The 21,402-nt window shown below is 48.0% G+C and overlaps 1 protein-coding gene across 1 annotated transcript in view; it reads left to right on the plus strand.

Annotated features, from left to right (window-relative positions):
* Window positions 1-20,888, plus strand: part of NAV1 (neuron navigator 1) — a 252,392-nt gene extending 231,504 nt beyond the window's left edge. Inside the window, exons 19-33 of the mRNA XM_044267590.1 lie at window positions 486-607; window positions 1,401-1,409; window positions 4,045-4,241; window positions 4,480-4,672; window positions 4,766-4,934; window positions 5,226-5,323; window positions 5,495-5,590; window positions 5,832-5,991; window positions 6,392-6,627; window positions 7,797-7,951; window positions 8,113-8,184; window positions 8,668-8,864; window positions 9,375-9,493; window positions 11,870-12,067; window positions 13,955-20,888. Of these exons, the coding sequence (XP_044123525.1) occupies window positions 486-607; window positions 1,401-1,409; window positions 4,045-4,241; window positions 4,480-4,672; window positions 4,766-4,934; window positions 5,226-5,323; window positions 5,495-5,590; window positions 5,832-5,991; window positions 6,392-6,627; window positions 7,797-7,951; window positions 8,113-8,184; window positions 8,668-8,864; window positions 9,375-9,493; window positions 11,870-12,067; window positions 13,955-14,050 (2,117 nt within the window). The 3' untranslated portion in view covers window positions 14,051-20,888. The remainder of the gene's footprint in view (window positions 1-485; window positions 608-1,400; window positions 1,410-4,044; window positions 4,242-4,479; window positions 4,673-4,765; window positions 4,935-5,225; window positions 5,324-5,494; window positions 5,591-5,831; window positions 5,992-6,391; window positions 6,628-7,796; window positions 7,952-8,112; window positions 8,185-8,667; window positions 8,865-9,374; window positions 9,494-11,869; window positions 12,068-13,954) is intronic.
* Window positions 20,889-21,402: the final 514 nt, after the last annotated feature.

Below are 21,402 nucleotides of genomic sequence, written 5' to 3' on the forward strand. Positions count from 1 at the left end.
CCCAGGTATTGCTGGGAAAACAATGAAAAATGGTAGCTTGAGGGGTGCCTGGCTGGCTCAGTTGGTGGAGTGTGCAGCGCTTGATCTAGAGGGTGAGGAGTCCCACACTGGGGGTAGAGTTTACTTTAAAAAAAAATGATAGGTTGATGTCTCCATCAAAGTATTGAGGGCCAGCTCTCATTAAGCCCTTCTCAGACCTATTCAGGCTGAGTTCATTAGTTTGTGTGCTGCTGTTTATCCTATTAGACTGGAAGCTTCTTGAGAACAGCAGTCATTTCTTATTTTTTCTGTTACCATTTTTTTAATGTTGAAACGTGATTGGCCCCCAATAAATGTTGAAAGAATGATCCAAAAAATGAATAGTGTGGACGCAGGAGTTGTTGGTGCCCTTCTGCTCCGCCTTCTGCAGCTATGCTGGCCCTAAGTCCCATTTCTTCTTTAAATCTACCCTGTGTGTGTTCTTCCCACTTGTACTTGGCCCCTAGAACTCCGAATCAAGAGACAGAACTCTTCGGACAGCATCTCGAGCCTCAACAGCATCACCAGCCATTCCAGCATTGGCAGCAGCAAGGATGCTGATGCAAAAAAGAAGAAAAAAAAGAGCTGGGTAGGTAAAGTTTGGGGGGCAGAAACTATGTAGAGCCATGGCGGGTCACCTCCACTTCAGCATAGGGACCAGCTCCTTCCAGAATTAACCAAGATAGGGTGCCTTGGGATGAATACGAAGCCCCAGGCATCAGCTCAGAGCAAGGTCTGCTAAACTCTCCTGTTATCCCCATCCTGCCCCACCTGTACCAAGGCCATCCCTCCAACCCCGTGCACACTCGCTTTCCTTGGGCTCCCCATGCCTTGGATTAGGTCAAATGTATTTGGCAACAGAAGGAAATATCCAGAAGGGAACGTCCTATCAAGCCCCTTGCCCACCCCTCCCCATTCCCTTCTATACTCTGGAGAGAAGATTTTTCTGAACAAAGCTGTTCATTCTAGATGCTCCTGCAGGTCGTTTCTTGGAATTTTTTGGAGAGGTATTTGTGGAACTTTCCGTATGACTTCAGAAGGAACCATTATATTGCCGTTGACTAGTCCAAAGAGAGTACCCACCCCCAATCTCCTCTCCCCACAACAGCTGCCTCCCAGTGGCCTGAAACAGACTTTGGATGACCTTTTCTGAAGTTCTGTAGACAGATCTAAAATGCTTTTAGCCTCTGTGCTGTCTGTGGTAAGGAAAGGATCCCGAAATGAAGACTTCTTGCTACTATGTCCCCTGTTCAGTAAGACTGGCCCCCAAACCTTTGTATAGCCCAGATGGGTCCCAGCTGTGTGAAATGAGTGATTAAGTGTTGCTTCTTTTTTTTTTTTCCCTTCAAAAATGCTGACTTCAAATCCCTATTTTTTTCCAGGTCTATGAGGTAAGAGACCCAGTTCCTCTCTCCTTGTTTTCTCTTTCCTTTTGCCATACCTTCCCCATTTCCAGAGCAACCCCCTCCCCCTAAAGAAAAAGTGGCCACTCATAAAACTAACCGTAACAACCACCCCAGAGTTCCTAACTCACTCCACTGCATGGTCCATCCGCGGCTGCCTCCACATGAGGACAGAGGAGTGGTCTGGTTGGGGGCCAAATGGAAAAGTTAAACAAAATTCTGGTCTATTCCCTCCTGTCTTCCCCTTGTTACAAAATCAGCCTGTTGTAAAAGCAGTCACTTGGAGTTCCTCCTGTCCAGAAAATGAGCTTTCTGATTCTTTTTTTTGTTCCTTCAAACCCTAGAATCCCCAAATGGAGAATCACAGGACGAACAGTATTTTGACCACAGTCCCCAGAGACCAGTGCAGTTAGGGTCTCGCCGGAAGATTTCACTCTCTAGGGAGACAAACCAGAAATAGAAGAGGCTATTATCCAATCCAGGGCACCCTCAAACCACCCAAAAACCCGAAGCCTTCTGAGCCTCCATGGAGTTTCCAAAGACATTTCAGGGATTAGAGTAGAGTCTCAGAAAAGCAGAAAGTGAACCCAGCGTTTCCATTACAGACCAGACATCTTGAGGTCCACTAACCTAGCCCAGCATTGCTCCAGGTGGTACGAAGGATGTGAAAAGTGGAGTCTGTAATCCGAACCATCCAGAAGCCTGCAGAATTGCTGGGGAGACAAAAACCAATATGGTACCTGTGAGACTGATGACAGTCCAGTGGTGCCAAAATGCTTAATTCAGCCAGTAAACGCTAAAGGAGCTCGTAGATGAAACTAATTACAGGAGGCCAGGGAGACCCCACAAGGGAGAGGAAAGCTAAACTGAGGCGGGAGTGTGCGGAGATGCTCTCTGCAGGGACCAAGTCAGTGTAGCTGGAGCTCTAAGGAGAGTGGTCGCAGATAGGAAGGGCCTGTAATGCCAGGGTAATAATTTAAACTTGATTCTTTAGGTTGGCCTTTTCCAGCATGTGTTGGGTACAAGCCCATGCGTGGCGATGCTCCTTAAAACAGGGATGCCATCATCAAATCTGAGAAGTCCTGCGTTTCTACAGTGCACAACCACGTAGGAACGTTCTGAAATGTCCCTCAGTAGAGTCTGTTTCATCTTGCTTGATTCACTGTTTCCCGAACTCAGGGAATCCTTTACCACATAACGCCAGTGAACATCTGCCAACAGCTGTGCCTTGGGAACCCGGAACAACACAGAGAACACTGCTGTCTCTCCCTCAGCGTCTTTGTGATCTTACAGGATTTGTGCTTGGGGCAGATTGTGGTCATAGGATCTCTTGCTGTGCGCGCACACACGCATGCACATGCACACACACTCGCTCTTTCTCTGTCTGTCTCATATACACCCACCACCTTCCATGAGGCAGCAGTGCAGAGAAGACGACTGGGTTGAAAATTAGGAAGCCCGAGTTCTAGTCCCAGGCCTGGACTGGAACTCTACAATTTTCAGCAAGTCAACTTTTCACCTTCCACGATAATCTTTCCCCTGCGCACACACACACTAGCTAACTGCACCCATACCCTCTTTCTCCTGTCCCCGTCGCAGCCAGATTGGTCCTCCTTTATGTCCTGCCTAGTAGGCACCCCAACACACACCACCATCAGCTCTCCTCACTTACCTAACAGCCTTCCTGTGTTCCAGAAGAGACACTTGGAAAGAGTACCCTCCAATGTTCCTTTCTTTTCTCTCACCGTCCCAAAGATCTGGATTGCTTTTGTCCCCTCCAGCCTTCGACCCCTCCTTTACTCTCTGTCTCTGGCTGCCGTTCCATATCTGTGTCCCTGTGTGTGTGCATGCTATACGAATGCATGAGAACGGGCGGGCCAGGACCTTGGTTTGCATCTCTAGCTCACAGCCCTAACACCCGAGCTCATCACCGCAGGTCAAACAACCTACGGTCGCTTTATAGCCTCCCAAGTATTCTGAGGAGATGCGGGGAAATAGTCCTTATTCTAGAACATGTGAGTGGGAACAGGAGAAAGCACTTGTGTCTGATTATTTTCACCATTCTGGGATGTGCTGAGCACAAGAGACACTAAAAAAAAATAATAATAATAACTTGATACCAGTCCCTTCCGTTGATTTCCACAGAATCATCTTGCCAGTTCCTGGTTAGTAGGGAAATAGGTAAATGGATTCTGATCGGATGAGCCATGGTCGGGGTGGGTCCTGAGACCCAAAGTGAGCAAGGCTCTAGACTGAGCAGTCATTGGTCTGCTGGAGAAGGTGGGATTGGATCATTGAGAGATTGGCCACCCTGTGACCTCCGGGGGCTTCTCTCTACCCACTTAGGGGCATAGTTCCCCCATGGGAGAGAGCAGACCCAAAAAGTTCCCATAGACTACAGCAACGGCAAGCCAGAACAGTTCACTTTCTCTCAGCCCTAATTTCTAGGCAACTCTTCTGTCCATATTCCATGAATCGAGTGAAGCCTTAAGAAGGAGGCTTAATGACAGCAAGCAGATACCCTGTCCGTACACCTCTCCATTTCAGACGTCCCAAACCAGTGCTCCCCCAGTCCCCAGAGCGGAGCCCTGATGTCTCTCCACTTGGATCTGCTTTTTTCTAGCTTCGAAGTTCCTTCAACAAAGCCTTCAGCATAAAAAAGGGACCCAAGTCCGCTTCCTCCTACTCTGACATTGAGGAGATCGCCACCCCGGACTCCTCCGCCCCGTCATCCCCTAAACTACAGCACGGCTCCACGGAGACCGCATCGCCCTCCATCAAGTCCTCCAACTCCTCCTCTGTGGGCGTAGATGTCGCGGAGTAAGTGCTGTCTGCCGGCCACCCGGCCTGGGACGAGGATGCGCCACTGGCTGGGGGTGGAGTTAAGTCCATGTTTGGCTCTGGAGGAACAACACCATGCTATAGGTCTCTCCTGGGACCTCTGAGACTTTCCCTCCCACCACTGACTATCTCTAAGACTAGCGATCAAGGGTCTTCATGTGCCCCCGTAACTCTAGAGCCGCCCACGCGGCCTGGCTTCACTCTCACTTTCTCCCAGGGGCCCCGCTCACCCGGGACCCCACACTAGGCTGTTCCATGGCAACGAGGAGGAGGAGCCGGAGAAGAAGGAGGTGTCAGAACTGCGCTCTGAGCTGTGGGAGAAGGAGATGAAGCTTACAGACATCCGCTTGGAAGCCCTCAACTCCGCCCACCAGCTGGACCAGCTTCGGGAGACGATGCACAATATGCAGGTGCGTATCTGGGCGGAGAGCTGAGCAGAGGGAAGACCGAGCTCTGGGATTCGTCCAACTCTGTGGCTCTGCCCCCGTCTGTTCTCTCTGCAGCTGGAGGTGGACCTGCTGAAAGCCGAGAACGACCGGCTGAAGGTCGCCCCAGGCCCCTCCTCGGGCTCCACTCCAGGGCAGGTCCCCGGGTCTTCTGCATTAGCCTCCCCTCGCCGCTCCCTGGGCCTTGCCCTCACCCATTCCTCCAGCCCAAGTCTCACTGACACAGGTACCTGTTTGGGAGAAAAATAAGGGTGGCAGGAGGAAGAGGGTTTGTGTCCCTGGCACACCACTGTGCCCGCTCAGGGGGCACCCCTCTCGGGTCATGGAGGTTAACAGTGGCTAAACCAAGTGCACCCCCCATGTCACAAGACACAGCATTGTTCTAATGGCTTTTATGGTTTTGGAGTTTTCAGTTTCATCTTGGTAGTCAGTAGTCATTTGGAAGAGATAGTGACTGGAAGGTTCAGGAAAGCCTGTGGGTGCTCCTATTACCAATAGTTGTTTTCATTGCCGACAGACCTGTCACCCATGGATGGAATCAGCACCTGTGGCCCAAAGGAGGAAGTGACCCTTCGGGTGGTGGTACGGATGCCCCCCCAGCACATCATCAAAGGGGTAAGGAACTTTCGGGAGTCTAGCAACACTATTATTTTTATCCAGGAATATCTGGGCTCTGAACAGCCCCCAAACCAGAATATCCCACCAATAAGCCTTTTTAGGACCAACACCCCTTTCTTGGAGGAACCGCACTGAGGCTCACACACTTCTTTCTGCCTGGCCATGTAGGACTTGAAACAGCAGGAATTCTTCCTGGGCTGTAGCAAGGTCAGTGGAAAAGTGGACTGGAAGATGCTAGACGAAGCTGTTTTCCAAGTGTTCAAGGTAAAGGGATACATGTACCTCCCAAAGGTTGTTCATCCTTTTGTGGGTTAGGGAGCCGTCCAGGCATTGGGATCTTGGGGATCTTTGATGCTTCCTGGAGAAATGCTAAGTTGGAAAAACGTAGTTTCTCCATCAACTTCTCTTTCCTCTGAAATCTGTGGCTTGTACCTCTGGGTTTGCATCACCTTGGTGTTCCTCTCTATCCTTTTTTTTTTTTTTTTTTCCCCTTCTTTTCTATCAGGACTACATTTCTAAGATGGACCCAGCCTCCACCCTGGGACTGAGCACCGAGTCCATCCATGGCTACAGCATCAGCCACGTGAAGCGGGTGTTGGACGCGGAGCCTCCAGACATGCCTCCCTGCCGCCGAGGCGTCAACAACATATCGGTCTCCCTCAAAGGTCAGTCTTTGTCTCTTGGCGTGCAGCGGTATGGAGTGAGGGAGGGAGAGGCACAACATTCATTCAACAAGGACTTATTCAGAAGCTATGCTATGCAGCTCACTGTACTTAAGTAAGGTGAGATGTACAAAGATGAGTAAGACCCAGTCCTAACTTCTGTTCCCGGGGCCATTTCATTCCAGGGAAATCTCTAGAAAGCCTGGGTTCCTCACTCCACCTCCACCCACATACCTGTAACTCCAAACGCATCCCTAAAAATAAGATCTGTGTTTTCAAAACTAGGAGTTAGAGGATTCCTATGGAACCACGGTGCACGTGGCCCTAGGTTCTTCCAGTGGGCACCTAGGGCCATGCTCGGGGCCCTGGTCATGGCTCATCCTCTCTGGGGCTGGGGGTTCAGGTCTGAAGGAGAAGTGCGTCGACAGCCTGGTGTTCGAGACACTGGTCCCCAAGCCGATGATGCAGCACTACATAAGCCTTCTGCTCAAGCACCGGCGCCTCGTCCTCTCGGGCCCCAGTGGCACGGGCAAGACCTACCTGACCAACCGGCTGGCCGAGTACTTGGTGGAGCGCTCCGGCCGCGAGGTCACCGAGGGCATCGTCAGCACCTTCAACATGCACCAGCAGTCTTGCAAGGTGGCTGCCTCCTGACACCCCCGCCAGCCCTGGCTCAGGCCTCAGCTCCCCCAAGGCCTTCCCCAGGCCCCTTTCCGCCCCTTCTGTTCCCTTTCCTCCCCTCCCCATTGCATTTCCCTTTTCCAATCCTTCTGCTGCCTCCAGATTCTTTCCAGACTTTTCCTTTCCCTTCTTTCTCCACACTTCCCCTTGCCTCTGCTATATGCCTTTCCCTTATGCTGATCACTGAACGACATTCTATTTCCAACTCGCTTTCTGCCGACCCTGAAAATCCCGTCTCTTTGTTCACTTCTTCCCTCTACCTTTCTTTTCAGTATTACTCTGACTTTGGGCTTTTGGGGGAGAAGAACTCAGAATTATATGTGACACACATTGTTGTTGGTTTTTTTTTAAGATTTTATTTATTTATTCGACAGCAGAGATCACATATAGGCAAAGAGAGAGGGAGAAGCAGGCTCCCTGCTGAGCAGAAAGCCTGATGGAGGACTCAATCCCAGAACCCTGGGATCATGACCTGAGGTGAAGGCAGAGGCTTTGACCCACTGAGCCAGCCAGGAGCCCCACATGTGACACATTTTGCTCTCCCCTGCCAAATCTGGATGTTTCTTGAGCACACCCTGGCGCTCTGGGGTTGCCCCAGTAGAGGGAGGCTTATCCGTTGGAGTGGTTCGTGGTACCAGTCCAGTGAAAATCCCTTTAAGAAATAGGATATGGTCCCCGTCCTTCAGGGATTTAGGAGCCGCTGCTTAAGACCGTTCCCTTACGGTGCCTGGGTGACTCAGTCGGTTAAGCATTTGCCTTTGGCTCAGGTCATGATCCCAGGGTCCTGAGATCAAGACCCGAATTGGGCTTCCTGCTCAGTGGGGAGTTTGCTTCTGCCTCTCCCTCTGGCTTATACTCTCTCTCACTCTCTCTCTGTCTCTCTCAAATAAATATATAAAATCTTTAAAAAAAAAAAACAAAACAGTTGCCTTAGAGCCTTTGGGACCACTGTTTATCAGTCCACAGTAGTCTGGTTCTGCAGTCAAATGTTCAGACGCATTGAACAGGAACCAAAGCCTCCAGGGGAATCTGGAACTAGCATACCTTCCCCACAACCCTTCGTCCCACGTGCTGGTCCAAGTGCTCCCTGCTCCTGAGTGCTGACTCACTTCCTTCTTTTGTTTCAGGATCTGCAACTGTATCTCTCCAACCTGGCCAACCAGATAGACAGGGAAACAGGAATCGGAGACGTCCCACTGGTGATCCTGCTGGATGACCTGAGTGAAGCAGGCTCCATCAGTGAGCTGGTCAATGGGGCCCTCACCTGCAAGTACCACAAATGGTGAGCTGGGGTGGGCCGGGGTCAGGACCTGCTCCCCACAGTGGGGAGAAGGAGAGCCAGATGCAGTCCAACCCATGAGCTTTCCCCTGGGCATCCTGGGCATATGTAGCGGAAAGCAAGGGTTAAGTTTAAGTAAACCTTTTTCCTCCTTCTTCCCACAGTCCTTATATCATAGGTACCACCAATCAGCCTGTAAAAATGACACCTAATCACGGCTTGCACTTGAGCTTCAGGTAAGAACGGGGACCGTGGATAAACCTTCCAAATCTATCCAGGGTTCTATAAACTAGTTAAATCCCAGGATCCAGCCAGAGGGGCAGTAGACAGCGGCAGGAAGGGGAACTAGGCATGGCCTCTGGGCTGGGAAGAGAGAGCAGGGATATGTGCCATGTCAGTTACAAGGGTGGGAGAGAACCTTCGAGAAGAGAAAAGAACTACAAAACTAAGAGAGCTGCAGCTCAGATGCTGTTACTCACGTTCTCTGCCTACGCCCTGCCCCCCCCCAGTCTGGGTCACTGCAGTCAGACGCCTATCTGAGGGGGGCCACTGGTTTGAGAATCAGCTCTGCCTGCCCAGGGCTACTGCCCTGACTTCGTCAGCACCATTATTACTTGAGAAGAAGCCCGGTGGGCATTAGCGGGAGGCAGACAGGAGGAGGGACGGACTGGCGGTGGGACAGTGGCCACCCTGACCCCTCTCCCCACTCCTGGCTGCAGGATGCTGACCTTCTCCAACAACGTGGAGCCAGCCAATGGCTTCCTGGTTCGTTACCTGAGGAGGAAGCTGGTGGAGTCGGACAGCGACATCAATGCCAACAAGGAAGAACTGCTTCGGGTGCTCGACTGGGTGCCCAAGCTGTGGTACCACCTCCACACCTTCCTTGAGAAGCACAGCACCTCAGACTTCCTCATCGGTACTGGGGTGCAGCTTCCCCTTTGGGGTCAGAAGGTGGCTTTCCTCTCCTCCTTTCCCACCCTGTGGGATGTTCGCATTTCTTTCTGGAGTCTTCAGCATGGAAAGGAGTGGCAGGCCCCGTGGCTTCAGACCCAGGGCTGCTTAATTACGTACCAATCATTCCCCTCACAGTGAGCACCATGATTTGGGCAAATCTCTTCAAACAGCAGAAAGCTAACCCCACGCCCTCATTTTTCCCACAATTAATGGGGAAAGGAAAGGAAAGTATTGAGGGAATTGGAAAACTTCCCCTCACTCCCTCACAAGTCACATCCACCTTGTGAAGAAGCGTTGATGAGACTGGCAGCAGGTGGCCCACTCCCACTGGTCTCAGGACAGCCCCACTCTAAATTTCCTTTCCTCCTTGGGTTATCAGACCCCTCTGCCTAGTATTAAGGAATGAAAGAGACAGACGACTGGGGAGAGCTGGGTGTTTAGCCATCTTACTGGCCCCGTCCTTTCCCCGTAGGCCCTTGCTTCTTTCTGTCCTGCCCCATTGGCATTGAGGACTTCCGGACCTGGTTCATTGACCTGTGGAACAATTCTATCATTCCCTACCTACAGGAAGGAGCGAAGGATGGGATCAAGGTGAGCACTACCCTCTGACTCCACTCAATCCCCAAGGTCAGGCTGTTTCACTTAACAAAGCAGAAACATCTCTTCCATGTTAGACATTAGACTACTAAGAGTTGTCAGGGTCTTTTGCTAAGAGGTTGAGTAAGGCCCAGTGTCCAGCCACCATTCAGCAAATGGCTACAGGATCACGGTCTCTAGGGCCTATCTCCAGTCCTGGGCCTTCTGGTTCTGTGCCAAACACAGTCCTCTGTCTTAAGAATCAGAGCTGATAGACGGGGACGCCTGGGTGGCTCAGTGGGTTAAAGCCTCTGCTTTCGGCTCAGGTCATGATCCCAAGGTCCTGGGATCGAGCCCCACATCGGGCTCTCTGCTCAGCAGGGAGCCTGCTTCCTCCTCTCTCTCTCTCTCTCTGCCTGCCTCTCTGCCTACTTGTGATCTCTGTCAAATAAATAAATAAAATCTTAAAAAAAAAAAAAAGAATCAGAGCTGATAGAGAAATCATCGAGCTAAAAATTAAGTAAAGCCCTATTACAGCCTTAGCTAATTACTAACTACTACTAAAAATGTTACTTTGACCAAGTTACATAATCTTTTTAAAATAGCCTTATATATATAAGAAGGGAGATAATAAAATGTGCTCTGCCTGAATCACTGGGTTGTTTTGAAGACATGATTTTAGAAGCTAGAATAAGAACTTATGCAAAAGAAAGATGTCATTTTATTAAAGCCTCCCTAGTTGTTTTTTTTTTAACCTATGAATTAGGGCATAACGATCACTAGTGTCCATTCCAGCACTAGTGGACTACAGTGCAATGACTGGACCCTATCGGCCATGTATTTTCCATAAAAGTTATTTGTCATTGCAGCAGATATCCTGTGTTAAGTTTCTAGAGATGCTATCTATCAGATGAGTGCCCTAAATCATTATTTCATTTAATTTTGATTATTTTATTTATTTATTTATTTATTTGAGAGAGAAAGAGCATAAGCAGGGGGAGGGGCAGAGGGACAAGCACACTCCCTACTGAGTGGGGAGCCCAGCCCAGGCCTGATCCAGTCTTAATACCCTGAGCCAAAATCAGACACCTAACCAGCTGAGCCACCCAGGTGCCCCAAAGTTTGCATTCTTATTAACAGTTTTCCAACTTCCAAGTGTTTTTACAGAGAATATCTGTTTTCAACAGAGTCAAAATTCTTTTAAAAGGGGTGCCTGGGTGGCTCAGTGAGTTAAAGCCCCTGCCTTCAATTCAGGTCACGATCTCGGGGTCCTGGGATCGAGCCTCGCATGGGGCTCTCTGCTCAGCAGGGAGCCTGCTTCCCCCCTCCTCTCTCTCTGCCTGCCTCTCTGCCTACTTGTATCTCTGCCTGTCAAATAAATAAATAAAATCTTTTAAAAAAAAATAAATAAAAATAAATAAAATAAAAAATAAAATAAATTTTTAAAAAAATTCTTTTAAAAGACAGGATTACTGGGGTGCCCAGCTGGCTCAGTTGGTATACTGTGCAGCTCTTGATCTTGGAGTCATGAGTTCAAGCCCCACGTTGGGCATGGAGCCTACTTAAAAAGAAAAAAGAAAAAAAGTTAAAAAAAAATGATATGATTACTAAAGTGGAAGAATTTCCTACTAAAATTATGGTACATATTAAGTGTTTTTTACTGTTATTGTTTTTGGGTTTTGTTTGTTTGTTTTGTGGGGTGGTTTTTGTTTTTAGAGAGAGAGGAGTGGTGGGGAGGGGCAGAAGGAGAGCGAGAATCTTTTTTTTTTTTTACCCTGGTTCTCTGCATCCTTTCAGAGATGCACGTTTATTGTTCACTTTTGAACACAAGCGTTGCAGGGAGGGGTAGGTCCAGCCTGGGCGCCTGCTCCCCGGTGTAGCATTTCTGGGCTCCTGGCGTCGGCCAAAGGGAGACCAGCTCTTCCTTCCGCACTGAGTAGCGGGAGGCTCCCTGAGTAAAGGCATTTCCTTAAGTGGGATGCGTAGAGGTCTCAGCAGCAGTCCTGGAGCCTGGGGAGGTGCTGTGTCCGGAGAGCGAGAATCTTAAGCAGGCTCTACACCCAGTACAGAGCCCAACATAGGGCTCGATCTCACAACCCTGAGATCATTACCTGAGCCAAAATCAAGAGTCTGATGCTTAATCCATTGAGCTACGCAGGAGCCCCATGTACATGTTGAGTTTTTCACATGGCCTGCCAAGAATAATTTTACCTGTTTACACCAACTTACTTCTTTTGTGGGGAAACTCAAAGGAGTTGAGTCTCAACTCATGGGGATCAGAGTCTCAAGGCTTTCCATTGGAGGAAATGCATATGGCCATCAGGAGACACTATGAGCAAGTCTCTTTTTGTGGATCCCTCTGCCAGTAACCACATTTCCCCTTCTATCCAGGTCCACGGACAGAAAGCCGCTTGGGAGGACCCAGTAGAGTGGGTCCGGGACACTCTTCCCTGGCCATCAGCCCAACAAGACCAATCGAAGCTGTACCACCTGCCCCCTCCCACCGTGGGCCCTCATAGCATTGCCTCACCTCCCGAGGATAGGACGGTCAAAGACAGCACCCCAAGTTCTCTGGACTCAGACCCTCTGGTGAGTAGAAGCCATTCTAACGTGAAAGTAAGAGTATTATGGAACTGAACTTTTTTCCTTAAGATTTTATTTATTTATTTGAGAGAGCATGTGCATGTGTGTACATGAGCTAGGGAAGGAGCAGAGAGAGAGGGATAAGTAGGCTCTGCACTGCGCACAGAGCCCATTGCCGAGCTCAATCCCACGATCCCGAGATCATCACCTGAGCCAAAATCAAGAGTCAGAAGCTCAACCGACTGAGCCACCCAGGTGCCCCTGGAATTGAACTTTTGGCATACCCTGATGGAGGCTGAGGGTTTCAGCAAGGCTAGGACTAGAATGAGGTCAGTGAGGAGCTCAGCCATCAGAATCTTGGGTTATAAAGCTCATATGCCTACAGCCTAGCCTAAACTAAATAATAATGCTTGCTAGCAAGATGCATGCTCGTAGAGATCCACGTCTCAGGCAGATCCCAGTTAGGACTATTAACCAAAAAAGAGAGCAGTGGGACACATACACACTCTGTCACTACCTCTCCCCATACATTGGTATTATCCTGAGGATTGCTTCGGTTCAGTGGATTTCATGAACCACTGTGAAAAATAGTCTGAGACAAGGGACCGGCTGGGCGCAAATATTTGCAAGGCTTGTAACCAAAAGAGGATTGGTACTTAGAATATATAAGACTTCCCATAAAATTTCCAACTGGAAGAATGGACAAAGGATATGAATAGGCATTTGACTAAAGGAAGGCAAATAGCCAATAAAAATATAAAAAGAGGGGCCCCTGGGTGGCTCAGTGGGTTAAGCCTCTGCCTTCGGCTCAGGTCATGATCTGAGAAGGTCCTGGGATCGAGCCCCGCAGAAAGCCTGCTTCCCCCTTCTCTCTCTGCCTGCTTCTCTGCCTACTTGTGATCTCTGTCAAATAAATAAATAAAATCTCTAATATATGTATGTGTATATATATATATATATATATAAAGATCCTTAAATTCCCTAATAATCGTGGAAATGCAACATCAAAACAAGTAGAAAACCGTTTCACATTGGCAGAAATAGTGTGTCTGGAAGCACAGACTTCACACTCGGCTGATGGGAGTGTTTGTTAGCAAAGCCCTTTTGAAAGAGAACTTGGCAGTTTGTGTTAAAATGTGACGTGCCCCACTCCTGTGACCTTGCAGTTTTATGTGGCAAGTAAGAAATTCTTCTACTTCGGTCATAATACATTTTAAATTTTGACTTTGTTAAAAACAGGTGTTACCTATGTAAAAAAAAAAAAAAGCCATTAAAATGGAAGACTGTTAACAGGCATGTAAATAGAAGGGTGAAGAGCGGATTCAGGAGAGAACCAGCCAGGTGTACGTAGCTGAAATGGAGGGTGACAGTCTTGAAGAAGCATGGGAGCGGGAGAGAGGTAAAGAGTACAGGAGGAAGGAGGTGAATGCACCAGAGTGTTTAAACCTGACACGAAGCACTAAGCTGTGTGTTGGGGCGTAGGACTGGCTCGTGAGAACACCGAGTCTGTTCGGTTATGATTTATTTGGAAGAAGTTGACACACACAGGTGTTCTTACGGCCGCTTCACACATCCCTCCCGGTATTAACCGGTATGTCCAGGCCTTCTGTCTTCTCCTGCATATGAACACCTTGGAGGCAGAGGCTGCCTTGTTTGGGCATCGTATAGAGGAGACACTCTCCAGCAGCACGTGCCCATGCTTACAGACAGGGTTGAAGTAACCCTTGCTGCCTTTTCTTGAGCCAGTGAGCCACCTGTAAACCCTCCGGGCCCTTCATCACTTCCAAATGAGAATCTTCCAGTCCCATGATCTAGATGGCTTTATGTTTCCCTTCTGTGGGCAAGGACCCTGAGTCCCGACTCTCACGAATCCATCCTTTTGCCCCTCTTTAGATGGCCATGCTGCTGAAACTTCAAGAAGCTGCCAATTACATTGAGTCTCCAGATCGAGAAACCATCCTGGACCCCAACCTCCAGGCCACGCTTTGAGGGTCTGGCGTCACTGTCACCCCAGACAGCAGAATGCTGGCATCAGCGACATTCTCTCCTCCTCTCCCCTCTCTTCTTCCAGAGCACTGGTTCTCCAGCCCAAGAGAACAGGAGGGGGAGGAGGAGGAAAGGAAGAGGGCAGGTTCTTGGTGCTGCACCTTGATTGAGAACTTCCTAGTAAGGACTGGTGGGGTGGAGCTTGGAAACTTGTGTCCCCTAGATACATTTACTGGCCTCCTCTCATGACTTTGGGGAAAAGATGATTCTGGGTCTTTTTCCTTGATTTCGTGTCTCAATTAGGGACTCCTAGGCTTTCTGGGAAGGGGTTCAGAAGACATCAGAAAATCCTGCAGCAGTTCCTAACTGATTCTCATGAACAGCTCTGGGAGAGACAGCCCTGTGTGGGGACATCTAAGGGAGGCGGAAGCTCCCCAGAATTTGTCGCAGACCCTTCTGAGTTCCGTCACCACTGCCAATAACTCTTCCCCCAGAGATCTGGCTGGAGCCCAGAAAAAGCAGCATGTGGTTTAAAAAATGTTTAAATCAATCTGTAAAAGGTATTTAAAAAAAAAAAAAAGAAAAAGAAAAAGAAAGAAAGAAAAAGAAAAGATGACGCTGGAGAGAGGAAGCAGTTGCCAAGGTAGAGAGCGTGCTGCCCATCCCTGGATGATGTAGGGGACCACAACCAGATGGCTGCCTATCTTGGAAGTCACCAAACCACAACAATAGCATTCCAGCCTTCAGAGAAAGACTGCTAGCTCTGTCTTATACCCTCTAATTTAACATGCATGAGAGTCAATAAACCCTACTTTCTTCTTTATTTTTGCTTTTTGTTTTGTTTCTTTTTCCCCCTCCCATGTGCCTATTTATTTTCCTTTTCCTTCTTTCTTTTCTTTTTCTCCCCCCACCCCCATTTCCTCTCATGTCCACAAAATGCTTGGGTTGCTTTTACTGGGGCTAGTTTGGCTTTTCCAAGTGGGTTTTCTTCAGAGAATCTGATGCCATCTCATTGGCACTAGCTAGATGCCTGCCGTACCACTATCTTTGGCAGCCTTGGGACTTACAGGAGACTGGAAGCATTGATTCAGACAAAAGTTAGTAGAAGAACCTTGACTTTGCTATTGAGAAAGCACACATTCTGCCTGGGAGCTCAGCTGCCAGCCTTCAGCCTGAAAGTGATAGAAGCCTTATGCTGATAGAAGATCTACTCTGAGCTCCACACAGGACTGGAGGAAAACCAGGAACCTGGGAATATTCCTTTGTGTTGTGGCCTTTTGAGCCCCTACTGCACTATTCTGATGGTGGCCGCTCTGCTGACTGAATCCAAAATCTGTAACTGGCATTTACTATTTGTTCTTGACAAGTAAATACTCACTTCTAGGAGACCGGACATCCATAGGAAATACTCAAAATCAGAATGTAAGTTTCAAGGAATTTGATTTGGTGGCAAGGATGTGCCTTCTAAAGGGATCTACCTTCACCAGAAGTTGCCCTGAAGGCCCGGCAGTCTGTATGCCTTCACTCAGCAAACACTGAGTACTTACTGTCTACCAGTCGCCAGGTTTAAAAAAAAAAAAAAAAAAGGCAAGACTTGAGCCGTTGTGTTCACAGTCTAGTAGGAAATCTTAATCTCCATTAAGTGCTCATCCCCTGCTTATCTAGACCCTCAGGATCATCTAAGAAATGTAGCCAAAACCCAAGGTGCCATCTAGAAAGAAGCCTTTGATTGTCTAATACAGGAGGGGCAGAAGATCTGGGATCCATTAGATGGACCCTGAAGGACTATGGAACCTTGCTTATCTCAAGTGGACACGTCCTTTTCCCGGCATTTCTGGAAGCCACTGTGGGATGAGATCCAGCCTGAACTGCCTGGCGAGGATGAAGTTTCAGGCTCTGCAGATCAAAGACACAGGGTGAGCCCGGGCCCAAGTGTGCATTCTTCAGATTCCTATGTAGCACAAGACCTTATCTGAATCTACAGGTGTACTCATCTGGACTGTTCTGTTCCACCCAACCAAGGAGTACATGCATCTGACTCTTCATATCAGAATCTTTCCATTTAGGTCCAACAGATGGTTCAGGTTGCTCCCCAAGAAAGCTTCTGCCTTCACCTGGTTGCTTTCAGGGATGACAGGGCGCTCTATGCTGGAGACTTTTTACTGCTTTTGCTGCTAAGTCCATGAGCTGTGAAGATCCCCAACCAACTCAGCTGTAAAATATGCAATTCCGTGGTGGGAAGAGGCTGCTTGTTCAAGGATGGTGCTGACATCACTGCCTTAAGGTCTCTGCTGTGCAGAATGAGGAGGCCTCAGAGCTGGGTGTTCTCACTTGGATGGAAGGGAAGACCGGGATGGGCCTACTTTGGACCGAGGCCTCTTCTGAACCCTGTCCTTAGCTCCAGTCCCATGGCAAGGCTCAGACTTTCAATGCCATCTTAATTGGGTGGTTGAGCCCTTAACTCTCTACTTTCTGGTGCTGCCCAGTCAGTGCCTTCTATCATGGATGTTACTGGCTACTTAGAAAAAGGAACGAGGGGAACCCCTTCCTCCATTCCAACTGCCTCAGACCTCCAAAGGGATTCTTGACTCCGTAGAAACCATGGATACCACCGTGAATTTTACTTGGATCCTCAGCAGGTTGATTCTGGAGGCCTCTCGTGTTATGAATTTTACTCTCTATTTCTGGGACCCACCACCCTCTACTCTGAGTTGACTGCTGCATTTAGCCCAGGTCTCTAGTTGCTTTCCTCCAAAAAGTGCGTTCCCATCTAATGAGGTGGCACTGCAGCCTCAGCTTTCCCTCTGGAGCCTGGGACCCTGTTTACAGTCGCACACTTGGGCCCCGCATTGTGGGGATGTGTCGTCTCACCAAGGAATCATGCTTACGTGGCAACTGCAGAAGGTTGAGCCTCCTCATGGTGCTATAACCCCTTGGGGTGCTCATCCAGACTTCTCTGAAGCAGAAAACCTGAGCTCCCCCTCACTGCCCTAGAATTAATGGCAAGAGCGAATCCACAGCATTCTCTCCTACTTACACATCTGCTTCTTAGTTGAGACTACTGGGATCCCTCCGAAAATGAAAACCGGGTCCCATAGCTAACTTCTCAGCCCCCGGGCACCTTCAGAAGAACCCAGCCTATGTAGGACTGGGATGTGTGCTCTCCCTTTCCTCTCCAGACCCTCAACTCCATTCCTCACCAAAGTGGGCTAGCAGACGACATGGTTCAGTACCCAACATCAACTTCTGGGGAGAGCCACGACTCCAGGAGAGGTCCCTACGCAGACTCCCTCTCATTTCTGGATGAAGACGACCAACACATTTTGTCCAGTGTATGTGTTTCTCAATCCCTGCCTAGGCATTAAAAATAAAATACTAGGTAATTGGAGGCTAATACGGGACTTGATGTCTTTGTGTGTCTCTCCCTCTCTCTCTCTCTCTCTCTCTCTAAGAGCACTTTGCTGTTGCTATTTCCAACTTCTGAGGCTTCAGAATATTTTTTAAAGATCTATGCTTTGTGGCAGCTCTACGGTGCTTATCTCTGTCTTTGTGTGAATCCTATACCAATATCTTTTTCATGTAGTCTGACCATTGGGAAGCTAGAGGTTAACAGGAAACAAAGATTTGCTGTCCGTGAACAGACCCCACAATGAAGTCCTTATTGATTGGCATGCTACATTTTAGTCTTGAATTACCAGTCTTCTAACTAATCTATTCATACTTCTTAAGGATTTCAGAAGAAATGGTGGGTTTTTGTTTTTGATTTTGGGTTTTTGTTTTGTTTTGTTTTGTTTGTTTTTGTTGGGGTTTTGTTTTGTTTTTTGTTTTTTTTTTTTTTCATTTCATTTCTGGCTCTTTGGTTTTCCTGGTTTGCAAGACTCCCAATGGACCTAATCTCACCACATCTCCACTCCTAGCTCTCTGACCATGAGGGTCACACTATTCAGAGGGACATTCCTTTCCAGTCTCGGAGGGAACTCGTTCCTGTAGGTTTCCAAAAGAGTAGGAAAAAAACAACCTGATCTTTCTCCCAAACACCTCACATCATTGCCTGTGAGGACTCCTATATACAGAAACCCTGCTTACAAGGTGAAATTTGCCAGACTGGGTGGGACTTGGTCCTACAAACCAGCATTAGGAGACCTTCAGGAGACTCTTAAGGATCCTTGATTGCAGGGTGTTTAGGAAAGGAGGCTGTTCTTGTCCTAATCGCTGGTCTAACACAGGGTTCAAGTGTTAAATTAATCCAGATCACCAAATGTAACTTCTCAGCATACTTTTTTTTTCTTTTTCTTTGACCTTAGCTAAGCTGATGATAATAAGCAGACTATAAGTCAACCCCACTGATGGGATGAAATGTGTTTTTCCAGAGGGTTTATTAATGGATATACTAATTCACTGCGGGTACACTCTTAGGATGAGGAACTACTAGCAAGTTATGGCTACTAGTGGTTCATGGCTCCACTAAGGAGGCCATAAGTAATAAAATGGTCTTAGGGACACTGTGTTTCCAAGCCAATGCCTGAAGATACTGCCCTTTATACTTGAATCAGCTTTATATATTCATGAGTCCTCAACCAACCTGATCAGGGATATATGGGGCCACCAGCTGGGCTCTCCCCATTGCTGAGGATCCATGTGTGCGTGTGGATGTGTGCTCAGCCCAGTCCTGGAGGCAAGCGCTGCCAGCCAGAGACTGGGAAACAGGAGTAAGCTGGAAGATGAAGACCCTGGGTAGAAATACGGAGGCTGCACAGAGAGCATTAGAGTTGAAAATTAAACCTATGTACCCTGGATCCTCCCAGTTTGATGTTCTGGCTATTTTTCTGAATGATTATGTCGCGGAGAATTTTCTATCGACAAGAATGGTCATGGAAGTAAGTGGACCTTTGGTCCCTTGATTAAGCTCTTTCATTTCTTAGAATACTGGTTTTCAACCTCTGTTTCCAGCCAGCAACAGCAGCAACATCTGGGAACTTGTTAAAAATGAAATTCTCAGGCCCCCATCTCAGACCTACTAAAACAGAAACTAGGGAGAGGGCCCAGCCATTTGTGTTTTAACAAACCCTCTTGGTAATTCTGATGCATGCTTCAGTGTGAAAGTCACTTTTTTTTTTTTTTTTTTTTGAGGGAAAGGCAAGTAGCAGAGTCCCCACACTGAGGTGCTTTAGGACTAAAAAATAAGTAGGTCCTAGGTTACAGTTCGGGGTTTTACATTAATTTCAAAGTTATCTTTCCCATGCTTCCTTATGTTTCTGTTTTTCCTTTTATTTAACACAGAAAGAAAAGGTACGTGTGCCTTTGGGCAGACGTGAGGGGGAATGCTGGCATCTCTTCGAGTTGAACACAATCTTTGGAGAACTGTCTCCTGCCTCTGAAATTTTTCCTTGGGAAACCAAAGGGCGGTAGCAGAAGAAAGCAGTTGGAGGTCTCTTCCAGACTGCTCCTCTGCTCGATTGCATCTACTCCGAGCATTTTCCTGATTATATAATAGGATGAGAAAAGTCAGAAAATCTCATTTATATTTCCATGGCAACTTGTGCTCTTAGCAACATCCCCCCTCCTTTAGTTGAGTTCTAAAGGGCACTGCTGGGTCTGAGAAACCTGGCCAGAACCTCCTTCCCAAGGCTGGTGGGGGACTCCAGTTCCCCCAAGAAGGCCCCATCTCTGTGCTGTGCTCGGCTCACAGGAGGGACTTAAGCACAAAAAAGATGCAGAACAGGGGCAGCTAAACCTCTGGGCTCATCCTTTCCCTTCCCCATGCCAGGCCTAGGGTACAGAATGACTCAGCCACAGTGACAGAATAAAATCCTTCAACAACAACAAAAAAAATCTGAGAGGAGCTTCTTATCTTTCCAGATTCACAGATTCTAGCTGATGGGGCCATGGGGTAGATGAGGCTGTGGACAACTGCTTTTGTTTCAAGTTTGTCAGTTTTCCCTGCCAGGGAGCTTGTGGGTAAAGGACAAAGGGATGTGCTAGTACTAAGTCCCTTGAAATCAAGGACTAAGCATCTGGAGAGGAACTAAGGCTGGAGAAGGCTAGTGTAAAACAAATTGCACTAAAGTCACCTCTTCAGTCCCCCCAAAGGCTGATGACAGGCCTTTGGTCATCTCCTGTGGGTTCTTCCTGCTTCCCTGCCATTCCTCGGAGACTGAAGATGTTGGATAATAAGCCAAGAGCTCCCATATCCCTGCCAGTGTCTGGGCTACTGCTGTGCAGAGCCTCCCACTTAATGGCTTTTGTTACTGTTGTTTTTTGTGTTGTTGTCTTTTTTTAACAGAACAATCCTTTTTTAAAATGAATTCCAACCCCTACTAGATTCCTTTCCTTCCCTTCCCCACCCACCCCCATCCTGTTTTAGGCAGCACTGTTTATGTGGATGGACTCTGTGTTTCTCAAATGCATGGCAATCCTCAGGTGGAAAGTGGGCAGGAATTTTTGCACCAGGTTTGGGTTTGTTTGTTTTTTTTAATTTATTGGACATAAAGCTCCAAACCAGGATATGTGTGTCTGTGTGTTTATGTTTTTTTCTCATTTGACCCTCTCTTTCAGTCTACCCCCTTTTATATCTAATGTAGAGAAAGCAAATTTGAATCTGGAAAGCAAACCGTTGTATATAGTTGCGGTAACAATCATGAAGAGAGCTGAGCTGTCCCCCTAGTAATTTAAGTTAACAAATTGGTTGAAAATTAAATCCATGCCAGGCCAACTGAAGAGGCCTTCCTCAATCACTGCCAGAGGCCCCTCCTCTGGGCCCTCTGTTCCATCAGGCATGTCTCCTCCCAGCAAGATTCATCTGTTTGATGCCATTTGCGTTTCAATAAAGTTATCTCCTGTATTGTCCACTGGTTCTCTCTAGTTCCCTCTCTGTCTGGTTTCTGTCTCCATTTATCTTGTGGCCCATTCTTTGATCTGCAAGGTGAGACTGCTTGTGGTCATTTGCCTAACCAAGGGGTAAACCTCATCTGCCTGGAAATGTCTGATCCTCAAATCCGAAGTAGGAGCTCTGGAACCCTTTGGTTGGGGAAAGCGGGGAGCGGGGGTTCCTTACTTGCACACTGTGGACATAGCATCCTTCAGCAAACCAAAATTCAGAGCTCTTGAGTTCTCTCCATCGACTCCACAGTTTGAAAATCTACCACCCTCTAGACTTTCCTGTTCTCTTCCAGGGGTAAAAGTGAATTTAACCCAGGAAAAAAGAACCTGCTCTAATGGATCAAGGAAAGAAGGAAAAGAATTCCTACTATTCCCTACTGTGGAATTTCAAGGTCCAAGAAGCAATCTTTTTCCTATGAAATTGTGGTAACACAACCCACCTGTCCTCTAACATGGGAAATGACAAATGTGTTTAG

Source organism: Neovison vison, chromosome 10 (assembly GCF_020171115.1).
Source record: "Neovison vison isolate M4711 chromosome 10, ASM_NN_V1, whole genome shotgun sequence".
NCBI lineage: Eukaryota > Metazoa > Chordata > Mammalia > Carnivora > Mustelidae > Neogale > Neogale vison.